The 22,346-nt window shown below is 38.0% G+C and overlaps 1 protein-coding gene across 4 annotated transcripts in view; it reads right to left on the bottom strand.

Moving 5' to 3' along the window:
- Window positions 1-22,346, bottom strand: part of BTC (betacellulin) — a 58,558-nt gene that overhangs the window by 20,516 nt on the left and 15,696 nt on the right. For all 4 annotated transcript variants that reach the window (XM_049887095.1, XM_049887094.1, XM_049887098.1 and 1 more), the window contains exon 2: window positions 3,131-3,229. In XM_049887095.1, the coding sequence (XP_049743052.1) occupies window positions 3,131-3,229 (99 nt within the window). The remainder of the gene's footprint in view (window positions 1-3,130; window positions 3,230-22,346) is intronic.

The raw sequence follows: 22,346 nt of genomic DNA, 5'->3' as shown, positions 1-22,346 counted from the left end.
AAATGCAACGTACTTGGTACATAGCAGGAACTCTATAAATGATGGATGTTATTATTTTGATTAAAAGAGTAGTTATTATTCATGACGCTATGCTCCAAAGCATAAAAATGTAATGAAATAAAACATCAAAGGAAGGATAGAGGGAGGAAGAAAAGTAAAAGAAGAAACAGAGGGAGGAAAAGAGAGAAAGGAAGCTTATTTAAAAAGGTCAATTAATTATAATGTGACCATCATATATGAGTAGGCCCGTGTAGCTTAGATTCTAAAAAAAAGTCAAGTTTAAATATATTTAATATAGTTCATCTATTGCTTTCAGCTGGGGTTTTAAAACAATTCAATTATTTTAGCCTGCTAGTGGTGAAGGGATAATGGTAACATGAATAATGCTATGGATTGTTGTTGTTAGGTGCCAATGAGCGCCTTCCAACTTACATCAACCTTATGCGCAACAGCACTCCCCAGTTCTGCCCCGTCCTCACAATCACTGCTACGTTGAACATATTGCTGCAGCCGCTGTGTCAATCCATCTCCTGGAGGGCCTTCCTCTTTTTCATTGACCCTCTACTTTGCCAAACATGATGTCCTTCTCCAGGGACTTGTCTCTACTGATAACATGTCCAAAGTACATAAGACAAAGTCTTGCTGTCCTCACTTCAAAGGAGCATTCTGGCTGTACTTCTTCCAAGACAGATTTAATGCTGTTCTTAATACCATAAACAATTGGAAGTCCAAAGAAATTTTACCAAATAAAAATAAAACTTCCATAGCATTTTCAAAATCAGTGGATTTTGACCATCTTTGGAATTTTTTTTTTTTTTTTCTAAATAGGCCAGTAGGAATGAAGAGTAAACCAAAGAAACAATTAAATATTTTTGGTCTGTATTTCTGGCTTCTCACTTGATTCTTCAGTATTGTCCAAAGTGTAGTTACATTTAAGTCTGTTTTCTCTCCATCTCCAGATAATATTTCTCAAACAGAAAAAAAAATGACGATATTTTCAAGCCCATTTGCAAAAATTAAAAAATATATATTATATAGAAAAATTCAAAAACAAATTACTATTTTGGTATTTAAACAAACTCTGATCCTCCACCAAATCATTATTATAGTTGTCTTTTAAATGTAATAATAATTTTATTAAATTATTTTACCAAAATACCCATAAAGTTTAGAAACATAGACTTGCAGTATTAAATGAGAGTGAAATAATAGTGATGGGAGAAAAAAAGAACAAGAGATTAATAGATCTGGCTTTCTACATATAGCACAAAACATACCAAAAATGAGTTATTTGGGCCTCATCCCTGGGCCATGTCCGAGAAAAGAAGGTATGACTAAGGAAAATTCTTTGAGAGGAATTCTTTGGGCAAAATTCATAGAAAATTACAGATTTGACTGAATGAACAAAAATAACATTACTTCCTCAGAGGTCATCCAGAATGGAACTGGAGATGAATGTGAAAGCCTAAAAAATATGTTAATTACGCAAAAAAAAAAAAAAATCAAATATTGAAGCTATACATCACATTCTGTAGTTTCTTCTAATTAAAAAAAAATTTAAGATATGCTTTATATTCTAGAGTCTTTTCACTCTCTTGGACATTGCCATTAAACAATGGCTGACTATGCATGTGGCACACTGGGACAGGGCAAGAGACAACACATCGCTGAGAGTAACTGTGAGGAACATGAAGATTGGAAGGTCTTCATCCTGAGGGCAGAGTCTTTGAAAAAGAAAATGTTGATGCTAGAAGCAGAAAGGTGCTGAGATATCAAAATGGCTTGGAGTGGGAGGCTAAGAATTGTTCTGTTTAGGGATTTCATTAGACTGCTCTTTCATCAAAAGCCATTGGAGAGAAATATAAAAACAACATTAATCTGTAGCATGCAAAAAATTAGAAAATACATTTAGGATGATGAGAAAGATTTTTGAACACTGTCAATTATTGAATGGTGGAATAATCTCCCAAGGGCAATATGAAAAAGGCTATCATTTAAGACATTTAAAATCAGACTGAAAAAAACACATGAATACATAAAGTTGGCCTTGTTCTCCTCCCTACATTGGTGGCTAGGCCCACACAAGCATGGCCTAAGTCACCACTGGGTTTCACAGCCTATAAGCACCTCCAGATTAGCCACTAGCATGAAAGAAGAAGGAGGAAGACTGGGCTGGAACTGATGACTCACATCAAGATGATTTGCCCAGCATGTTCCTGGCTCAGTTACAACTTCTCCAGGATGCTAAGAAAAGAGCACTTAACATGGAATCACCATACTCCCACAGTGCAGCTCAGAGAAGTTTCCAGAGAATACAGGATGTTCTTCTCTACTCCACCCCGCTTTAAATTGGCCTATGTTTTGTTTTTTGTTTTTTTAATTGGAAACAACCCTGGTAGAAGACTATACAGTCTATGTAGGACAGACATGACCTTAGACAAGGGGTCAGCAAATTATGGTCCATAGGCCAAATCTTCCCCACTGCCTGGTTTTGCGCCATTTTGAACTATAATGGCAGAGTTGACTAGCTGTGACAAAGACTGCACGGCCCACAAAGCCTAAAATATTTACTATTCAACCTTTAACTAAGGCCAACTCCTGCCTTAGACTAGTAACTTTGAAAATACTAACTCAAGCATCTCCAAGGTAATATATATAAAACTGTGACTTTCTTCTTCCCTTTTTAGTTATGGAATAGAGAAAAATAATTAAAATTTGATAGACTATGCCAACTTCCCATGAATCCAGTCCCAGCTATCACATGCTAGAATCTGGAGCCCATAACAGTTATACCCAAAATAGTGTCGTGGTGAGGAGTGGAAACACCAGAACCAGAAAGACAAGAGTTTCAGTCCCAGATTTGCCATTTACCAACTGTGTGCTCTTTGATGAGTTTTGTCACTTTTCTAATCTTCACCTTCCTCCCCTTGAAATAAAGTAAAAAAAAAAAATTACCTAGTCCATATATTATTGTATGTACTTTACACAGTGCCTGATACACTGGAAGTACTCAGAATATTACCTAGTTTTATGATTACTAATATTATCAAAAGATTAAAACTCAGGGAAATGGATTTTCTGTAGTTTAATAAACTGATAAAATATAAATGTATTGCTTGTTAAGCATTACCTGCACAGTTTTTTCCAGGATCTCCACAGAGAAGGTTTTCAGTTTCAGGACTTCTGGTTGAGTTCCCATCTGCTACAACACAGTGGAGGATCACTAGACCTTTGAGTCCAAAACAGAACCAAAAACAAACATGAGAATTTGCCTAATGAGAAATTCTGTCAAACGCATGACCCATTTTCAAGTCATTCTCCCACAACAAGTGAGGGGTAAATAGGCCGGCACGTTCTCATCATTTTTTCAGCTCAGCGCTAAAGACAAAATTCTCAAGCCAGCATCATTTACATCTAACTGGTTCAGTGGTAGAATTTTTGCCTTTCATGTGGGAGACTAGGGTTTGATTGCCGGCCAATACATCTCATATGCAGCCACTACCTATCGATCAGTGGAAGCTTGTATATTGCTATGATGCTGAACAGGTTTCAGCAGAGCTCTAGACTAAGATGGGTTTAGGAAGAAAGACCTGGCAAACTACTTCTGAAAATCAGCCAGTGAAAACTGTATGGATTGCAGTGGACCAATCCACAATAGATCTTGGGAATGCCACTGGACTGGGCAGTGTTTTGCTCTGTTCTATGTGAGGTTGCCATGAGTTGGGCTCAACTCAATGGCAGTTAACAACAACATGCATCTTAAATAAGGAGAGCTGGCCGTAGCTTGTGGTGAAGCCTTGTCATAAAAGCAGAGTATGAAGTAGGACTGAGTTCTTAGTCATTGGATATATACACTGGTGAATTTCCAGAGAGAATGGATGACGAATACACATGCCAATGTACCTTCTTCATTCCACACAGACTCAGTGTTTCCCAGGCATTGAAGACTGAATATATCTCCTTCTGGGCACATAAGAACTAGATATTAGATCAGTGGGAATTATTTTAAAATTGCTGGTTTCTCCAGATAAGCATTTCAGTCTCTGAGAGGGACACGTCTAAATGGGGAGGTGGAGGAGAGGAATACTGTGTGTGGTTAGAATGGTTTAGAATTAAATGTGTGGTCCTTTTGTGAATCCTGATTCAAACATACCAGCTGCAAAAAGTCACTTATGAGATAATTGAGAAATTTGACACTGATTGGGCATTAGGAGATATTAAGGAATTTTTGTAGATATTTTAAAATCTGGTAATGATATTGTGGACTAGGTTATAAAACAGAATTCAGATCTCTTAGAGATGAATATTGAGATACTTAGTGATGAAATCAAGGTATCTGATATTTACTTTAAAATAGTCCAACAATGGAATGGAGGTTCAATACAGTGAAGGAAAGGTCTAGATGAAACAAGTTTGGCCTGGTGTTGATAACAGTTGAAGCTGGGTGGTACGTACACCTCAAGTTCATTATGCTATTCTCTCTACTTTTTATGTTTGAAAATGTCTATAATAAAAAGTTAAAAAAGAAAAAAAATGGGAAAGGAAGGAAAAGGAAAGAAGAGGCGAGGTGGGGCAGGGCAGGGCGAGGTAAGGCAAGGCGACATGACTTTGAGATTAGCTAGCTCTGAGGCGAAAGGAGCCCTGGTGGCTCAATGGTTAAGTGCCGGGCTGCTAACTGAAAGGTGGCCAGTTCAAACTCACCCAGCAACTCCACAGGAGAAAGATGTGGCTATCTGTTCCTGTAAAGATTATAGCCTAGAAAGCCCTATGCGGCAGTTCTACTCTGTCACTTGCGGTCATTATGAGTCAAAAATAGACTGAAGGCACCTAAAAACAACAACAGTTCTGAGATGGGGCAGAGTGAGGCAACATAACATTGCATTGAGGTTAGCTAGTCCAGAGTTCCAGACCTGTTTTTGCCACTTTACAATCTCCATTTACTCATCAGCAAAACCAAAAAAACCAAACCCATTGCCGACGAGTCGATTCCTACTCATAGCGACTCATCAGCAAAGTGGAGCAAATTATAGGTTCTACTTCAGTGTTGCTGTAAGGATTCATCCAGATAAGTATGCAAAATACTTAAGACAGTGCCTGGCATGTAATCAATGCTCAACATAAATGACTCATTATTACAAAATAGGCAGGAACAGCATAACTTGTCTATTGGTTGTATTGAAATTTACACATCCAGCCAATGCTTCCAAAACTACATGTGTTCTCCAATCCAGTTCAGTTCTGTGAGCATCCATGAGCATCCAAGGACACACAGGTGAAAATAAGATACGCTCTGTCTTAAAGTTGCTCCAAAGCTACTAAGGCAGGCAATCATCTAACCAATTAACAGTAACTCAAAGCGATAGTACTGTACCAGAAAACAATAGGTATCTAGCAAGTTCAAAGGTCAAAAATGTTTTCCAAAGACAGACACTTTTCTGTCTATCAAATTAGAATTTTTTTTTTAAAAAACAAAGAAATGCCACCAGTGTTGGAACAGTGAAGAGAAATGGATGCTCAAATCCACTGGTGGTGGGTAAATAAGTAATACTTTTCTGGAGAACAATTTAGCACTATTAAAAAAAGCAAGACACTAAAAAAAAAAGTACAAACACTTCAATTCAGAAATTACATTTCTAGTAATTTTCCCAAAGGAAATAATTCAGAATACATGAAAAGATTTAACTACAAAAATGCTCAATACGGCATGGATTATAAAAAATTAGAAATTACCTAAGTATCTAACCATAGAGGGCTGATTAAATACATTTAACCATCATCACGTGGAGGGGCCCTGGTATCCCAGTGGTTAAGTTCTGGGCTGCTACCCAAAAGGTCGGCACTTCAAACCCACCAGCTGCTCTGCGGGAGAAAGATGTGGCAGTTTGTTTTCGTGAAGATTACAGCCTTGGAAACCTATGGGGCAGCTCTACTTTGCCCTATAGGGTCACTGTGGGTTGGAACCAACTTGATAGCAGTTTTTTTTTTTTTTAATCATCAGGCAATGTAATGCTATATATCTACTCCTCACTTATTGACTATCTCATTAACCAACATTTTGCATTTATGACAATAGTAAAAAATCTACTGACTATTCTGTACATTAACATCTGCCAGTAACCCTTTCATGTCACATGGGACATACCACACCCATCTACATTTTCTGCCTGTAGAGTCCAGAGGACATATGTGTCCCACGTAACATTTTGTGATCTGATGTGATCATCTTCCATTTTGTTGTAATGTTGATACTCACATAACGACCTAGTCTTTGGAACCTAACCACGTTGATAAGTGAGGAGTGGGTGGTACAGCCATAAATAAAAGATGATGAAACACTAACAGAATATCACAATACATTCTTAAATAAGAGAAGCAGGCTATAAGATAGTAATTTTTTGTGGCATGTGTGTTGTGTGTGCGTGCGCGCTTGTGTGATATGTATATAAAACTATCCAGATAGATTTGTTTGTTGTTAGGTGCCGTCAAGTTGGTTCCAACTCATAGTGATCCTATGTACGACGGAATGAAATGCTGCCCGGTCCTGCATCATCCTCACAATCATTGCTATGTTTAAGCCCACTGTTGCAGCCACTGTGTCAATCCATCTCATTGAGGGTCTTCCCCTTTTTTGCTGACCCTCTACCAAGCAAGATGTCCTTCTCCAGGGACTGATCCCTCCTGATAACATGTCCAAAGTAGGCGAGGCAAAATCTCGCCATCCTTGCTTTTAAGGAGCATTCTGGCTGTACTTTTTCCAAAACAAATATGTTCATTTTTCTGGCAGTCCATGATATATTCAATATTCTTCACAAACGCCACAATTCAAATACATCAATTCTTCTTTGGTTGTCTTTATTCATTACCCAACTTTCACATGCATATGAAGTGATTGAAAACATCATGGCTCCGGTCAAAAATGTAGGTAAATAGCTTGACGGTTGCTTGCATTGATTAGAAATAGACCTTTTCCTTATTTTTGCTTATTTGCACTTTCTAGTTTTTCTACAATGAGTATTTATATATATACCAGTGACTCATTGCCATCAAGTTGATTCCAACTCGTAGTGACCCTATAGGACAGAGTAGAACTGCCCCATAGGGCTTCCGAGGAGCGGCTGGTGGATTCGAACTGCCCATCTTTTGGTTAGCAGATGAGATTTTAACCACTGAGCCACCAGGGCTACATATATACACACACACACACCATATATATACACAGAGAGAGAGAGAGAGACAATAAGAAAAAAAAGGAGTGATTTTTTTTTTCCCTAAACACCTGCCCCCTCCCTTCATACTTAGAACAAACCAGAAGCAAGCAATCACCTAGACTACTTATCTTTTGATCCTGTTACCTAATACAGAACATAATGGGTATTCGACAAATCTTGAAATAAACAATGACTCAATATAACAACAACAACAAAATCCTTAAAACTAAAAAATTCCAATAGCAATTTCTTGTGGAAAATAGTAAAAGAGGTTTAATTAATTTCTAAAATCCCGCTTATGGGTTTTCTTCACTGGGCACAATCAGGAGATCTCTCTTCGACTCACAGCAACCCTATGTGTGTCAGAGTGAAAATTGTGATCCACAGGGTTTTCAGTGGTTGATTTTTCAGAAGCAGATTGTCAGGCCTTTCTTCTGAGGTATCTCTGTGTGGACTTGAACCTTCAGCTTTTCATTTAGCAGCCAAGTCTGTGAGTTGTTTGCACTACCCAGAGACTCTCCAGCTGTTATTTGCTGTTGATTCAATTCTGACTCATGGCAACCCCATGTGTTTCAGAGTAGAACTGTCCTCCATAAGGTTTTCAACAGCTGTGATCTTTTGGAAGTAGAGTGAAAGACCTTTCTTCCAAGGCTTCTCTGGGTGGACTCGAACTACCAATGTTTTGGTAAGCAGTATTAACCATTTGCACCACCCAGGGACTCCCCAGCTAGAAGAGGGAGTCTTAATTCCCTTAAAACCCTGACTGGGGCTCTGAACATTCTGAAAGGTTGAGGCCTGTGCCCCAGACTCCCTTCTACTGATGTTCACGCCACATGCTCGTATCAGTTGATGGAAAGGGGCCACAATCCTCAGAGGTGGAGGCAGAACCCCTGGGGAGCAGGAGGCATCCTCAGCTAAACCAGCGCCAAGCAGATGGAACTGGAGAGGTGTTGGTGCTCTTCCCACTCCCCACTCCAACCATCTTCAGATCATAAAGTGGTGGCCTATGAGTCAATCCAGCTGGATGAAGAAACATTTTCTTGGTCTGCACAGCTTTAAAAATTCAAACAAGACAGTTCACATTAAACCTGGATTTTCTGCTCCCTTATTTTTTTTTTTTTTTTGGAAAGAGTAACATAGGTCTGGAGCTCCTTTTAGCAGCAAATGGCTGGAGTTAAGTAGCAAGTGACTCTTTCAAATGCCACAGACACCATCAGGCTCACTTCACGCACTTGTTTAAATGCCTGTACCATGACAGGCATTTGAGTTTTTGATTTGTTTGAAGTGTCTTAAAAATCAGAGAAATACTCACAAATCCATCCACTAAATGCTAAAGACTGCTTCAAAGAGAAGGAACGCTCCTGTTCCATTCATAATTCATCAAATATTTATTAAGCATTATGTGTTTGGCACTGGTGCAAGAAATCAAAGGTTCCAAGATAACAGTATCACTAACGTGGTAAGGAAGACAGACACACAGGCCTTTAATATGCAGCGTAGTAAGCACAACAACAGAGGTAACACAGGAGCAACACAGAGGATGGAGAATCAACTCTGCCTAATGACAAAGACTTCACAGAGAAGGTAAGGTTTATGATGAGTTTTTAATGATGAATAATTTTTTTTAAAGGATCAATAACTTCTAGAAAATAAAAAATTGCATAAGCAAGAGGGCATCACATAGTATATTACTTGGTTTGGCAGTAGACGATATTTAGATAGTTATAATAATGTAAATACTGATAATTTAACAAAAAGTTGTCATAAAATCAGGGCCAATAATTAGCCTTCGTAAACCAGTCTGGAGAAACTGGTTCTCATTAATCAGTGTCCGCGATCAAATGTTTTGAGTATCATCCCTGTAGTTAACTATACTGGAATGGTGGGAGGAGAGAAACTCAGTAGGTAAAGTCTAAACCTGACAAGCCAAGAAATAGCATTATAAGCAGACTACTTAGTAATATGGAGGCGAATACCAATCACAAAGATATAAGGTACACATGAAGAAAACCAGGTTGGGCAGAGAGAGATAAACTCAGTTGTGGACATTTTGAATGTGAGACGACCATGGTGTTGCAGTGGTTAAGAGCTACACCTGCTAATCAACAGGTTGGCAGTTAAATCCACCAGCCACTCCTTAGAAACCCTATAGGACAATTCTACTCTGCCCTATAGGGTCTCTGTGAATCAGAATCAACTTGACAGCAATGGGTTTGTTTTTTGTTGTTGTTGTTGTTTTTCGATGTTATATAAGGAGACCTGGTGGCAGAGTAATTAAGTGCTAGGTGCTAACAGGAAGGTCATCAGCAGTTCCACCACATGAGACACTCCGCAGGAGAAAGATGTGACAGTCTGCTTACGTAAAGATATACAGCCTTAGAAAGCCTGTGGGGCAATTCTACTCTGTCCTATAGAGTCACTATGAGTTGGAATTGACTCGACAGCAAGGGGTTATGGGTCATCTGGAGTTGGGGTGGGGCAGTGGGGGGTGCAAATGGTTAAGAGATTGACTACTAATTGCAAGGTTGGTGGGTTGACTCCATCCAGGAGCACCTAAGAAGAAAGGCCTGGTGATCTGTTTCTGAAAGGTCACAGCCTTGAAAACCCTACGAACCAATTTTACTCTGCACACATGGGGTCGCTAACAATTGGAACTGAATAGACAGCAACTACAAACAAACCACTAAGATCAAAGAGGGAGAAACTGAAGATTTTTACCAAATTCTGCAACCTAAAATTGATCAAACATGCAATCAGGAAGCACTGATAATTACTGGATATTGGAATGTAAAAGTCGGAAACAAAGAAGAAGGACCAGTATTTGGAAAATGCGTCCTTGGTGATAGAAATGATGCCAGATGTTGAATCATGGAATTCTGCAAGACCAATAACTTGTTCATTGCAAATACCTTCTTTCAAAAGCATAAACGGCAACTGTACACGTGGACCTCGCCAGATGGAATACACAGGAATCGAATCAACTACATCTGTGCAAAGAGACCATGGAAAAGCTCAATATCATCAGTCAGAAAAAGGCCAGAGACAAACTGCAGAACAGACCATCAATTGCTCATAAGCAAGTTCAAGTAGAAGCTAAAGAAAATTAGAATGAGTCAACGAGAGCCAAAGTACAACCCTGAGTATATCCCACCTGAATTTAGAGACCATCTCAAAAATAGATTTGACATGTTGAACACTAATGACTGAAGGCCAGATGAGTTGTGGAATGACATCAAGGACTTCTTACACGAAAAAAGCAAAAGGTCATTAAAAAGACAGGAAAGAAAGAGAGGACCAAAATGGATGTCAGAAGAGACTCTGAAACTTGATCTTGAACATTTAGTAGCTAAAACAAAAGGAAGAAATCATGAAGTAAAAGAGCTGAACAGAAGATTTCAAAGTACGGCTAGAGAAGACAAAGTAAAGTATTATAATGAAATCCTCAAAGACCTGGAGATACAAAACCAAAAGGGAAGAACATGGTTAGTATTTCTCAAGCTGAAAGAACTGATAGAAAAATTCAAGCCTTGAGTGGCAATACTGATGGATTTTATGGGGAAAATATTAAATGGCACAGGAAGCATCAAAAGAAGATGGAAGAAATACATAGAGTCGCTATACCAAAAAGAATTGGTGGACATTCAACCATTTCAGGAGGTGGCATATGAACAAGAACCAATGTACTGAAGGAAGAAGTCCAAGCTGCACTGAAGGCATTGGCAAAAAGCAAGGCTCCAAGAATTGACAAAATTCCAATTGAGATGTTTCAACAAACGGATGCAGTACTGGAAGTGCTCACTCGTCTATGCCAAGAAATTTGGAAGACAACTACCTGGCCAACCAACTGGACAAGATCCATATTTATGCCTATTCCCAAGAAAGGCGATCCAACCGAATTCAGAAATTATCGAACAATATCATTAATAACACATGGAAGTAGGATTTTGCTGAAGATCATTCAAAAGTGGCTGCAGCAGTATACTGACAGGGAACCTCCAGAAATTCAGGCTGGATTCAGAAGAGGATGTGGAATCAGGGATATCATTGCTGATGTTAGATGGATCCTGGCTGAAAGCAGAGAATACTGGAATGATGTTTATCTGTGTTTTATTAAGGCTCCAATCTTGACTTCTTAAAAAAACTACTTCAAGTACCATTACCTTGTAGAAAGATCACTAGACTCAGTCACTAACTCATTATGTGACCTTGAGCTAGTTAACAAACTTTCCTGACTTTTTTCCTCAAGAGGAACTAGTATCATAGGTCCCTTGCCCATCTCATTACCTAGTTCATGAACATTAAATAAAATAATACATAAAGATTTTTTTAAAGGAACATGCATTATTAACAATAGCCATCTTTATCAGGGAAAGCAAGGATTGTACTTCAGGAAAAATGAAAGAAAACATGGCACTTAGAGGTAGAAAATATAATATTTCCATTCCCCAAAGTCTCCAATTATCTTATATTTCATAATTAGTAAGAACTTTTCATTCAAATTTTTTTCATTCAAAAAGATTACTAAATATTTCTAATAATACTTCTATAAGTTCTATAAATATTTATGTTGAGCTGGTTTTCGCCTTCCTGTAGTTTTACTCTAATCTCTCACCTGGGAGATTCTTATATATTGGTAGCTAGTTATCAAGTCTCCCTGAACGGATTTCTCTTCTCCTGGTTCCTTGGACCATATTTCAGCTGACATCATCAAGACTCCTCCTCATCAGCCTTGTCATTCTCCCCTCAATGAAGATGGAAATAAAATTCCATCCCACATGGTCTTCAAACACAAAATAGAGGAGCTCTGAAACCCCACATAGTTGTCACCATATTTCTCGTAATGCAGCCTTCTAACATATCAGCCCCTTTTGACTGTCATATTAAATGCTAGATTTTATTCTGCTTATAATAAAAGGAAAGTTTTGTACTGTTGAAGAGCAATATATTTATGGGTTTGTTTTTCTTTTTTTGTTATAATTGTTCTGCCTTATTTAATTTTTGCTTTTTTTTCTTTTTTTTTAACCTAACCAAATGGTGTTTACATTAGGCCCTTTTAAATGTTAGTGTGCTATATTTCACCTACCATTCAAATCTTTCACAATCTCTTTATTTCCTGATTCATCCATTCAACCTATGATTCATACCTCCCTGCAGAATTTCTCAGATGCAGTAAGGCAATAAAAACAAAATAAAATAGTACTAAGTTAGTTGTATTTGCTAAAAACCAACACCAAACCCAAGGCCGTCAAGTCGATTCTGACTCATAGCAACCCTATAAGACAAAGTAGAGCTGTCCCATTGAGTTTCCAAGGAGCGCCTGGTGGATTTGAACTGCTGACCTTTCGGTTAGGAGCCGTAGCACGTAACCACTATGCCACCGGGGTTTCCTGTATTTGCTAAGTAACTGGAATTAATTCTCTATTTCTAGGTCTAGTTTTTAAAATAACAATTCCACTCATAAAGTGAAAGAAAAAAAAAAGAGTAAAGAAAACCAATTCTACGTCAGCAGTGAAAGTTCCATTTACTTTTATGCACGTTGAGATTTTCCAGTTAAAAATTACAGAATGTATTGAAAGTATGATCTCCGTCAGCCAGCGTGGAGAATGAAGTCAGTGGGAACAACACCAGCATTCAAATGGACACAGGGAAGGTACAAGGAACAGACCCGCTGTCTCAAAGTCACTGCTAATGCTGAGGTAAGTAGCACACCAGCTGCGTCAACTATTTAAAAAGATCACGTGTGAGCAACCTAAACAGTCATGTACGTCGTATTTGCCTCATCTCTGAGCTGAATTTTCCACTTTTAGAGCCAAGTGCATTTATTAAAAAAAAAAAATAACATTATCGCAAAATGTTCATTTGCCTCCATTAGGTGATTTAGGATATCATCTTAGGTGCATTGCAAACTTCTACTTTTCTCTACTGAATCCAATGATTTCTTGTCATATCAATTTAATTTTAAGATTTGAACTACCCTTCATGTCTCTTTAGAAAATCCAGCTGTAAATCAAAGGAGAATTTATCAACCTATGTATATAAGCAGATTAGAAGACTATCTTATAGGTAAACCCTGAAATTTTATTTATATTAGAGGCCAGAACTCATGCCCTAGAGGATGGTATTTCATACAAGTTCAAGAAGAATAGCATGAATTAATGGAAAAAGATAGGTTTGGAGTCAAATGGAGGTGGATTTGAATTCTGGATTTGCCTTTTAATTTTAATTGTTATTGTGATTATATTAGTCAGCCATTGGGCTTCAGGGCCCCAATTGTAAACTGAGGCCAATAATGCCTAACTTATGTGGCTGTTGTAAAAGTTTAGCTGTATGTTTAAAGAAAGGGAAAATAAGAAATTATGAAATACTAACCTTGGTAATCCCTGGCAAATGGTGGGTACTCAACAAAATAGCAACTGTAAGAGTCCTGAAGTAAAACAAGAATAGTAATTCTAATTACTTTGGTAAAAAATTAGATTCTCAGTGTCATAAATGGGATATTGACAAATTTCTCTATTTATGGTGTGATTTGCCTTATACGGAGTTCGGCTGATAACCAAGAGGTCGGCAGTTCAAATCCACCAGCCGCTCTTTGGAAATCCTATGAGGCAGCTCTACTCTGTCCTATAGGGTCACTAGAGTCAGAATCGACTCGGCAGCAATGGTTTTTTTTTTGGTTGGCTTATACATAAAATATGTTTTTGATATAAACTACAAAAGATATAAACTCATTCATACACATATTACATTTCTACAGTGTGTTTCTATATATGTATTTAGTGAGATAAAACTGTATTTTGTTTTTTTCACATGCTGTTTCTTTCCAGTGTTTTTTTTTTTTTTTTTTAAGAGACTGGAAGTGAATATGCCTCAGTTGATTAATAGAAATATGGCATCCTTGGCGTGTGTGCGTCTTTGTCTTCTCCGCACAGCTCTGCCAGTGACTCAGCAAACTGTTTATGTCAGTTGGGATTACTGATTCAGTTGTTTGGTTAAGTGATTCAATGATACAAATATAGCAGATAAAGTCAGGTCTCAGATTGTTAATATCTAACAATCAAGTGATTTATAAACTATATCTCCAATTCTGAAAAAATAAAGGTTGTTAATAAATTTTTTAAAGTTTTAAGCAACTTGATGGAGTAAAAGTTGTAGGCCTTTTGGGGAATTTCCTCCATTTGAATCTTCACTGTCAAGAAGAAAAACAGAATCTTGAATACGCATTCCATACACAAACAGTCTTTTCCAAGTCTAAAGAGAGGACACGTCTAACTTGGAGTTGGAAAAAAAAAATGCCAGGGGGTGGAAAGAATATTGTTCATGCCATGTTTAGCACTGGACCTGTGGCTACAAGTAGATGAAGTGTGACGTTAATATTCTTTCTCTCTCTCTTTTTTTTTTTAAACTCTTTTATCTTTCCTTTTTGTTTCTTGCTCTCCTATAAGCCAGTGTCCTCGTACTACTTTAACATCCCCCCAAGAAGAGCATAATTCTTTAATACTCTTTCCCTTCTAAGCATATTTGCTTTCAAAGCAGACCTGTGAGGAGAGAAATTGCTTTGTATTCAAAGGAAATACTCTAAAATCAAAAGTGTCTCAACCTGGGTCTACTAGAAAGCAGAACCTAAAGCACAGATTAAGGAGTTGTCACTTTATTTGAAAGGTACAAGCCCAGGGCTGTGAGAAGGAGGAAAAAGAAAATAAAGCAAAAAAAGAGGCCAGGCAGTGCATTCTACGCCTTCATTACACTGGGCGCAGCTTTAGAGCGAGCCGCATGAACATCCACGCTCAAAAGCCCTGTTCACTCATACATGGGACATTTACAGGGTTCATAGAAGTAGTGCATCTTGAAGTAGATCACAAAAGAAAGAACCAAGGAAGAATGTATCTTTCCTGATCACTTTTGTCTACTGTTTCCCATTGGACGAAATTTACCCCATAGGAGCTAACTTTTTCAACTTGTCGCCTTGCAGAGTAAGTAAGCCAGAACTCATGCCCTAGAGGGTGGTGTTTCATCCAAGTCCAAAAACAGTGAAAACCTGGTGGGGAGCTGAATAAGGGGGCAGTTGAAGGGCTCTTAGGAGGTACACAATATTTGTGCCTCAATACAGTAAGGATTTTAGGCATCAGAACATCTCACGGAGAGTCATGTTCAGGCCAACAAGGGATTTTCCAAGGTGTCTCAATCACAACGCTTTGGGAACTGCTCCTTCCATAAAAATACAAAATAGGCCTCTGAATTTTCAGCACCAGGAGGGTAAGAAGAAAGAAGGGAAAGAAAAAAAAAAGTTAAGAGGGCTTTTGCAAATAGTTTACGTCCTTTCAAAATCAGGTAAGTAAAATACAAACTCCTTCCTCCTCTGATGGAAAACTCTATTCCAAGTGGTAGAAACAATGTCTTAGTGTTTAAGAAAGGATGAGAATGATGGATAACACTAATATATTTTTTTTTTTAACTCATAAAAGCAGTCCACAATCTTACATTTTTAAAGCCCAGACAGGGAAGTAATTTAACAACCTGTCATACTTAAACTAACTCATGTATTGGAAGACTGTCAACCCCACAATAATCCCTTTGCCAATAAATTATTCTTTTTTTTTTTAAACCATTACTGTTATTAAATCTGTGACAAGGATGACTAAAGTGAATAAGTCCGTTGTCGTCGAGTCAATTCCGACTCATTGCAACCCTATAGGACAGAGAACCGCCCCATAAGATTTCCAAGGTGTGGCTGGTTGATTCACGCTGCAGACCTTTTGGTTAGCAGCCAAGCTCTTAACCATGTACCACCAATGGGAAGCCCATAAAACCTAGAGGTAATTTCTTAGAAATCATCTGTTATCAAAACTTAATTTTTTGATTCCCACTCCTTTATAATAAGACCAGACAAGGCAGTAAGACATCTTAATACTTTAAATGAAAAGTTCTGGGCCCACTAAATTTCCATGACAGTTCAAAGAGTTGAGGCAAAGGAACAAAAAAAAAAAAAGAGAACCATTTGTTATCATGAGAAATTATGCAAGCACAAAGTGAGGAAGAATAGTGGATTTGGTCTCTGGATCCAGCGATAACAGAGCCTCTGACCCATGAGGTAACAGTCATCAAACTTTAATAATGGTAAAGAAAAGAACATAGGGTTTCAGAGTAGATGCTTACTCAGCCTGAAAAATCCCCAGAATTTAGGTCCTGAAAATGAGTAAGAGTAAGCCAATCCAACTTAACATTAATCCATTATTATCTTTATCAACAAAGCCATTTTCAGAGACCAGAAATATACATAAAGAAAGAAATGCTAAGCAATATATTCTATGTGCCTGGTACAGAGAAAATAAATTCCACTGGAATTCTATAAAGAAGCAATGTGTTAAGCTGGAGAAATCACAAGAAAAGTTTTACAGTAGAAGTTGGGAACTGAATGGGACCAAAGGTAATGACATAGAAATTAACTTGGTATGTTTGGGAGACAATGAGTAAAGCTGTCCAGCTGGAGTGGAGAATTAGACAAAGCAGTATTAGGAAACAAGGGCCTTCTTGATGTGTGTGGTGTGACTGTGAAATAATTCAATTGATTTTCTTGTGTGACCTATGAAAATAGGACTCATTAACAAATAGTCACACAACATATTTCCAGTTGAAGCTTTGTAATGCCTGCTCACCACATCGTTAAAGGCAGATTCCCAAATGTGAATCCAACTGGTTTAGAAAACCACTCGATAAGTATTTATTAGTGGTGAATGTTATTGAGTAGAAATCAGCAAGAAGTAAAGGCTGTATTTCCTTTATTATGCTTTTAAAAAGATAAATGGAAAGTTTAGCTTATTTTTCTTGTGTGGCATTTGATTTTGCATATAAATGACACTTATAATCACTGTTCTCATCATTATAAGATGATTTTCATTTATCTAAAAATGAGTAGGAAATTTTCTCACAGACATCACAGGGTGGCAAAGTAGACATATGTGTCTCCTGAAATAACAGCATTTGGAATCTTTTTGTCAATATAATTTATCGGTTATACTTGTGCAGGGTTTTTTTTCCTTCTCTTCACAATATGATCCTAAAAAAAAAAAAAAATCATTGCCACCCAGTAGATTCCAACTCATAGAAACCCTATAGGGCAGAGTAGAGCTGCCCCACAGGGTTTCCAAGGAGTGGTTGGTGGATTCGAACTGCTGACCTTTTGGTTAGCTGTAGCTCTTAACCACCATGCCACCAGGGCTCCCATATGATCCTATTTGATAATTAGTATCCTAATATACAGATAAAGACTAAAGGGACTTGACAGCAAAAAACTGAGCTGGAAACATGAGATTGGTACTATATCCCAATACGAGGAACATGAGGACAGTCACTGAATCCAGTTTTGGGGGAAAAAAAAAAAAAACTCAAATAATTCTATTTTTCAAAATGCTTCACCATTGACTTCCCAGATCTCCAAGTGTTCAGTGTCTTCTGTTCTTCCCAGAGAAGCCTGCTTAGTTTGTTCTGCTTGTTCGCTTAGTTTGAAACTCTATCTTCCAACCTCCAAAGCAATCCCAAAGTGCAATAACATCATTCTAGATTCTTAGACATATGAAACCTTGGAGATCATTTATTCCACCTTCTACCTCACCTAGGCATCATCTCTATAAAAGGCCCCATAAGTACCAATCAGACCATGCATGAAAGCTCACCACATCCCAAGGCAGCTGATTCCATTTTGTAAAAGCTCTATTTGGGAGGAAATTCTTCTCAAACGAAGGTGAGAGCTGCCTTCCTGGAAGGCAAGTTTTGCCCTCTGAACTATACAAAGAAAACCCTTATTGAGACAGATTTTTAAATATTTGAAGTTGGCTATCATAAACCAAAAAAGTTTTCTATTCCATCCAACTTCTAACCTCTCAATCACCTTTGTGTACATATTTTGCTTTTTCAGTTACCATCAATCTGTTGTTTCTAGTCTTTCAAGAACACCAATGATTTCCTCCTAGCTCACTCACCAGTGGCCTCTGATTGAACCTCATCCTTCTCCAACTACACTGCATTTGATATGGTTGACTTTTCCAAGTCTTCCATCTAAAACCCCTGCTCTTGGTTTCCTGACTCACCCTTCCCTATTCACTTTCTTCTGCCAGGCTCTTTTTCTGCTTCCTACGTAATAAATATGGGTGCTGCCATGACTCTACCTACTAAAACCCAAACCTGTTGCCATTGAGTCATTTCCAACCCATAGCAACCCTGTAGGACACAGTAGAACTGCCCCATAGAGCTTCTAAATAGTGGCTGGTGGATTTGAACTGCTGACCTTTTTGGTTAGCAGTGGAGCTCTTAACCACTGTCCCACCACAGCTCCATGACTCTACCTACAGGCCTCTTTTTTATAATGTCATTCAATCTCAGAAAACATAAGTGGACTCATTGTTTGAAAAATATTTACTGAGGATTTATTAGGTGGCAGACACTACACTAGGCATTGAAATTACAATTAGCTAAATGATTGATTTACATTTCCAGCACTATTTTCTAACCAAGTGGTTCTTCAAACTAGCTGGTCATTAGAATCTCCTGAAGAGTCTTTAGTTTTATTAATAAACCTTTTTTTTTGTCAATAATTTTAGATTTGCATAAAATTTCCAAAGTAAAGAGCATTTTCATACATCCCTCATCTAATTTCAGTTTCCTATAATGCTATCATCTTACATTGTTGCTGTTGTGCTCAAGTGACCTTAAATGACAGAGTAGAACTTCCCTGTAGGGTTTCCTAGGCTGTAATCTTTATGGGAGCAAATTGTCAAGTCTTTTCTCCCAAAGAGAGGCTGATGGGTTTGAATCACTGACCTTTCACATAGCTACCAGGTGCTTAATCATTGAGCTACCAGGGCTCCTTATCATCTTACATTACCCAAACCAAACCAAACCCAGTGGCATCAATTCCAACTCATACCGACCCTATAAGACAGAGTAGAACTGCCCCACAGAATTTCCAAGGAGCGCCTGGTGGATTTGAACTGCCAACCCTTTGGTTAGCAGCCGTAGCACTTAACCACTACGGCACCAGGGTTTCCTCTTACATTACAGTGGTACACTTATCCAAACTAACAAAAAAAAAACACTGGTACATTACTATCAACTAAATTCAACATTTTATTCTGCTTTCACCAGTTTTTCAATTAATGTCATTTTTCTGTTTCAGGATCCTTAGTCTCCCCTGGTATGTGACAAGTTCATGACTTTTGGTTCTTTCTGACAATTTTGAGGAGTACTGGTCAAGGATTTTGTAGAATGTGCCTCAATATGAGTTTTTTAATGATTTGACTGGGGTCATGGATTTTTTTGAAAGAATGCTACGGAGGTGAGTATTCATCTCATCACACCTTATCAGGGGGTACTTGATAGCTACATGCCATCACTGGTGATGCTAAATTTGATCACTTGGTTGAGGTACTGCTTATTATGTTTTTCCATTGTAAATTTACTTTTCTTTTCTTTTCATACTCTATTCTTGGGAAACAAGTCACTAGTTCAGTCTACACTCAAAGGATGTGCAGGGATTAAGCTCTGACTCTTAGAGGGGGTGTATTTACATATATTATGTGGAATTATTCTGTAAGGAAAATTTTTGTCTTCTCCTGGAGAGTCTTTTAAAATTTTAGATTCCTAGGAACATATCTAACCAGACTTTCCTAGATCTGGGAGAGGCCTGATAATCTGTACTTTTTGCATTCCTTGGGCAAATAGCCAGGCTTGGGTTACCCTACTCTAAAATTAGAAGTCAACTTCATATTTTGAAACGCTCATAGGACATTTGAATGTCTCAAAAGCTGTTAGCATCTGCCCCTGTCCCAGGAAAAAAAAAAAAAAAGCAGTTCTCTTTCAAATATGGTACCATAAATTCTTTTCTTCTCTCAGGTTAGCAGTCTTAGAGACAACTTTTAACCTTCCTTCTCCTTCCTTTTCTACACCTGACTTGCCACTATATCCTATTAATTCTTGCTTTGAAATATTTGAGCTTGCTCCTTTATTCCCATTGCTGCCACTCTGGTCCAGATATTCTGGTCTTTTACTTGCTTCTGATTCTTTAGTCTTTCTTCATCTGATGCATCCTGCACACAAGGACTAATATTAAACTATTGTATTTACTATATTACTCCCACATTGACAATATCACAGTAACTGCCTGTTATTCATTATTATTCAATTTGCAAAAAGGAGGTCCTCTGACATAAATTAGGGACTACATGGTGTCCTTAAGATTACAAGATGCAATTGCCATAGAATAAGGTGGAATTTTTGTGAGAAGAATTAAGTTCTTTCCTTTTTGGTTTTGCCTAAGTGTTGTTTGGTCATTATTCAATTCTCTTAAATTTGTCGTCTTGGATTAATCTCTTTACCAGGTGATCTGCACTTGTCTACTAACATAAAGGTCGGTGGTTCTAACCCATCTAGCAGTGCTGCAAAAGAAAGGCCTGGTGATCTGCTTCTGTAAAGATTATAGCCAAGAAAACTCTATGGATCAGTTGTACTCTGTAACACATGAGTCAGAATCAACTCAACAGGAATGGGTTTTTTTGTTTTTGTTTCTTAATTGTTACTCTAAGATGGGCCTGGAACTACCTCCTGATGGTGAACCAACTACAGCCTTAGAAATCTAGCAGCAGTTGCTTAGGCACAAGGGAAAAAAAACACACACTGAGCCCTACCTCTTATTTGGACCTTAAGCAAGAGTGGGGCCAGCTCTTCACCAAGCTTTCAGAGATAAAGAAAAAGGGAATTTGGGTATGTCCACAGTCTTATAACAATGTCTCTAGGTAAAACAAACAAACAAAGCAAACTCATTGCCATCCAGTCATTTCAACTCATAGCAACCCTACAGACCAAACAGGACAGAATGGAACTGCTCCCATAGGGTTTCCAAGGAGCAACTGGTAGATTTGTACTGCTGACCTTTTGGTTAGTAGGCAAGCTCTTAACCATGATGCCACCAGTGTTCCATGTCTCTAGGTAGGAGACTATATAACATTTTAAGGTAAAGTCTTTGTCTTAGTTATCTAGTGGTGCTGTAATAGAAATACCACAAACGATTGGCTTTAACAAAGAAAAATGTATTCTCTCACAGTCTAGGAAGCTAGAAGCCCAAAATCAGGGCACCAGTTCCAAGGGAAGGTTTTCTTTCTCTGTTGGCTCTGGGAGACGTCTTCCTCATCAATCTTCCCTGGCCACGGAGCTTCTCAGCCCAGCGATCCCAGGTTCAAAGGACGCACTATTATCCTGGTTCTTGTTTCTTGATGATATGAGGTCCCCTGTCTCTCTACTGGCTTCTGTCTTTTCATAACTCAAAAGAGATTGACTCAAGATACATCTAATCTTGTAGATTGAGTCATGAGTCATTAACATAACCACCTCTAATCCCACCTCATTAACATCTTAGCTACACACAAAGTACTAATTATTAATTTGCCCATCCTTTATGCTCCACCTTCTAAATTTTCTCCCATTTGTTTTTCTCTGCCACCATCATGGAAGAAACTAGCTCAAGTCCCTACTTCCTTGGTGAACTTTCTCAATTACTCTATCCCATAATAAATTCTCCTTTTCTGACATCATATTTAGTCTATACTCTGTAATTAATGACCGAAAGCCAGACAAGTTGTGGAATGACATCATACATGAAGAAAGCAAAAAGTCATTAAAGAGACAGGAAAGAAAGAAAAGACCAAAAGGAGTGCCAGAAGAGACTCTGAAACTTGCTTTTGAACTTCAAGTAGCTAAAGCGAAAGAAAGAAATAATGAAGTAAAAGAGCTGAACAGAAAGTTTCAAAGGGCAACTCCAGAAGACAAAGTAATGTGTTACAATGACATGTGCAAAGATCTGGAGAAAGAAAACCAAAAGGGAAGAACATGCTTGGCATTTCTCAAGCTGAAAAAACTGAAGAAAAAATTCAAGCCTCGAGTTGCAATATTGAAAGAGTCTATGGAGAAAATATGAAATCATGCAGGAAGCATCAAAAAAAGACAGCAGGAATATACAGTCACTATTTTTTTATACCAAAAAGAACTGGTCGACATTCAACCATTTCAGGAGGTACCATATAATCAAGAATCAATGGTACTGAAGGAAGAAGTCAAAGCTGCACTGAAGGCATTGGCGAAAAGCTGGTCTCC

Source organism: Elephas maximus, chromosome 5 (genome assembly GCF_024166365.1).
Source record: "Elephas maximus indicus isolate mEleMax1 chromosome 5, mEleMax1 primary haplotype, whole genome shotgun sequence".
NCBI lineage: Eukaryota > Metazoa > Chordata > Mammalia > Proboscidea > Elephantidae > Elephas > Elephas maximus.
This window is presented reverse-complemented; position numbering and strand designations above follow the sequence as displayed.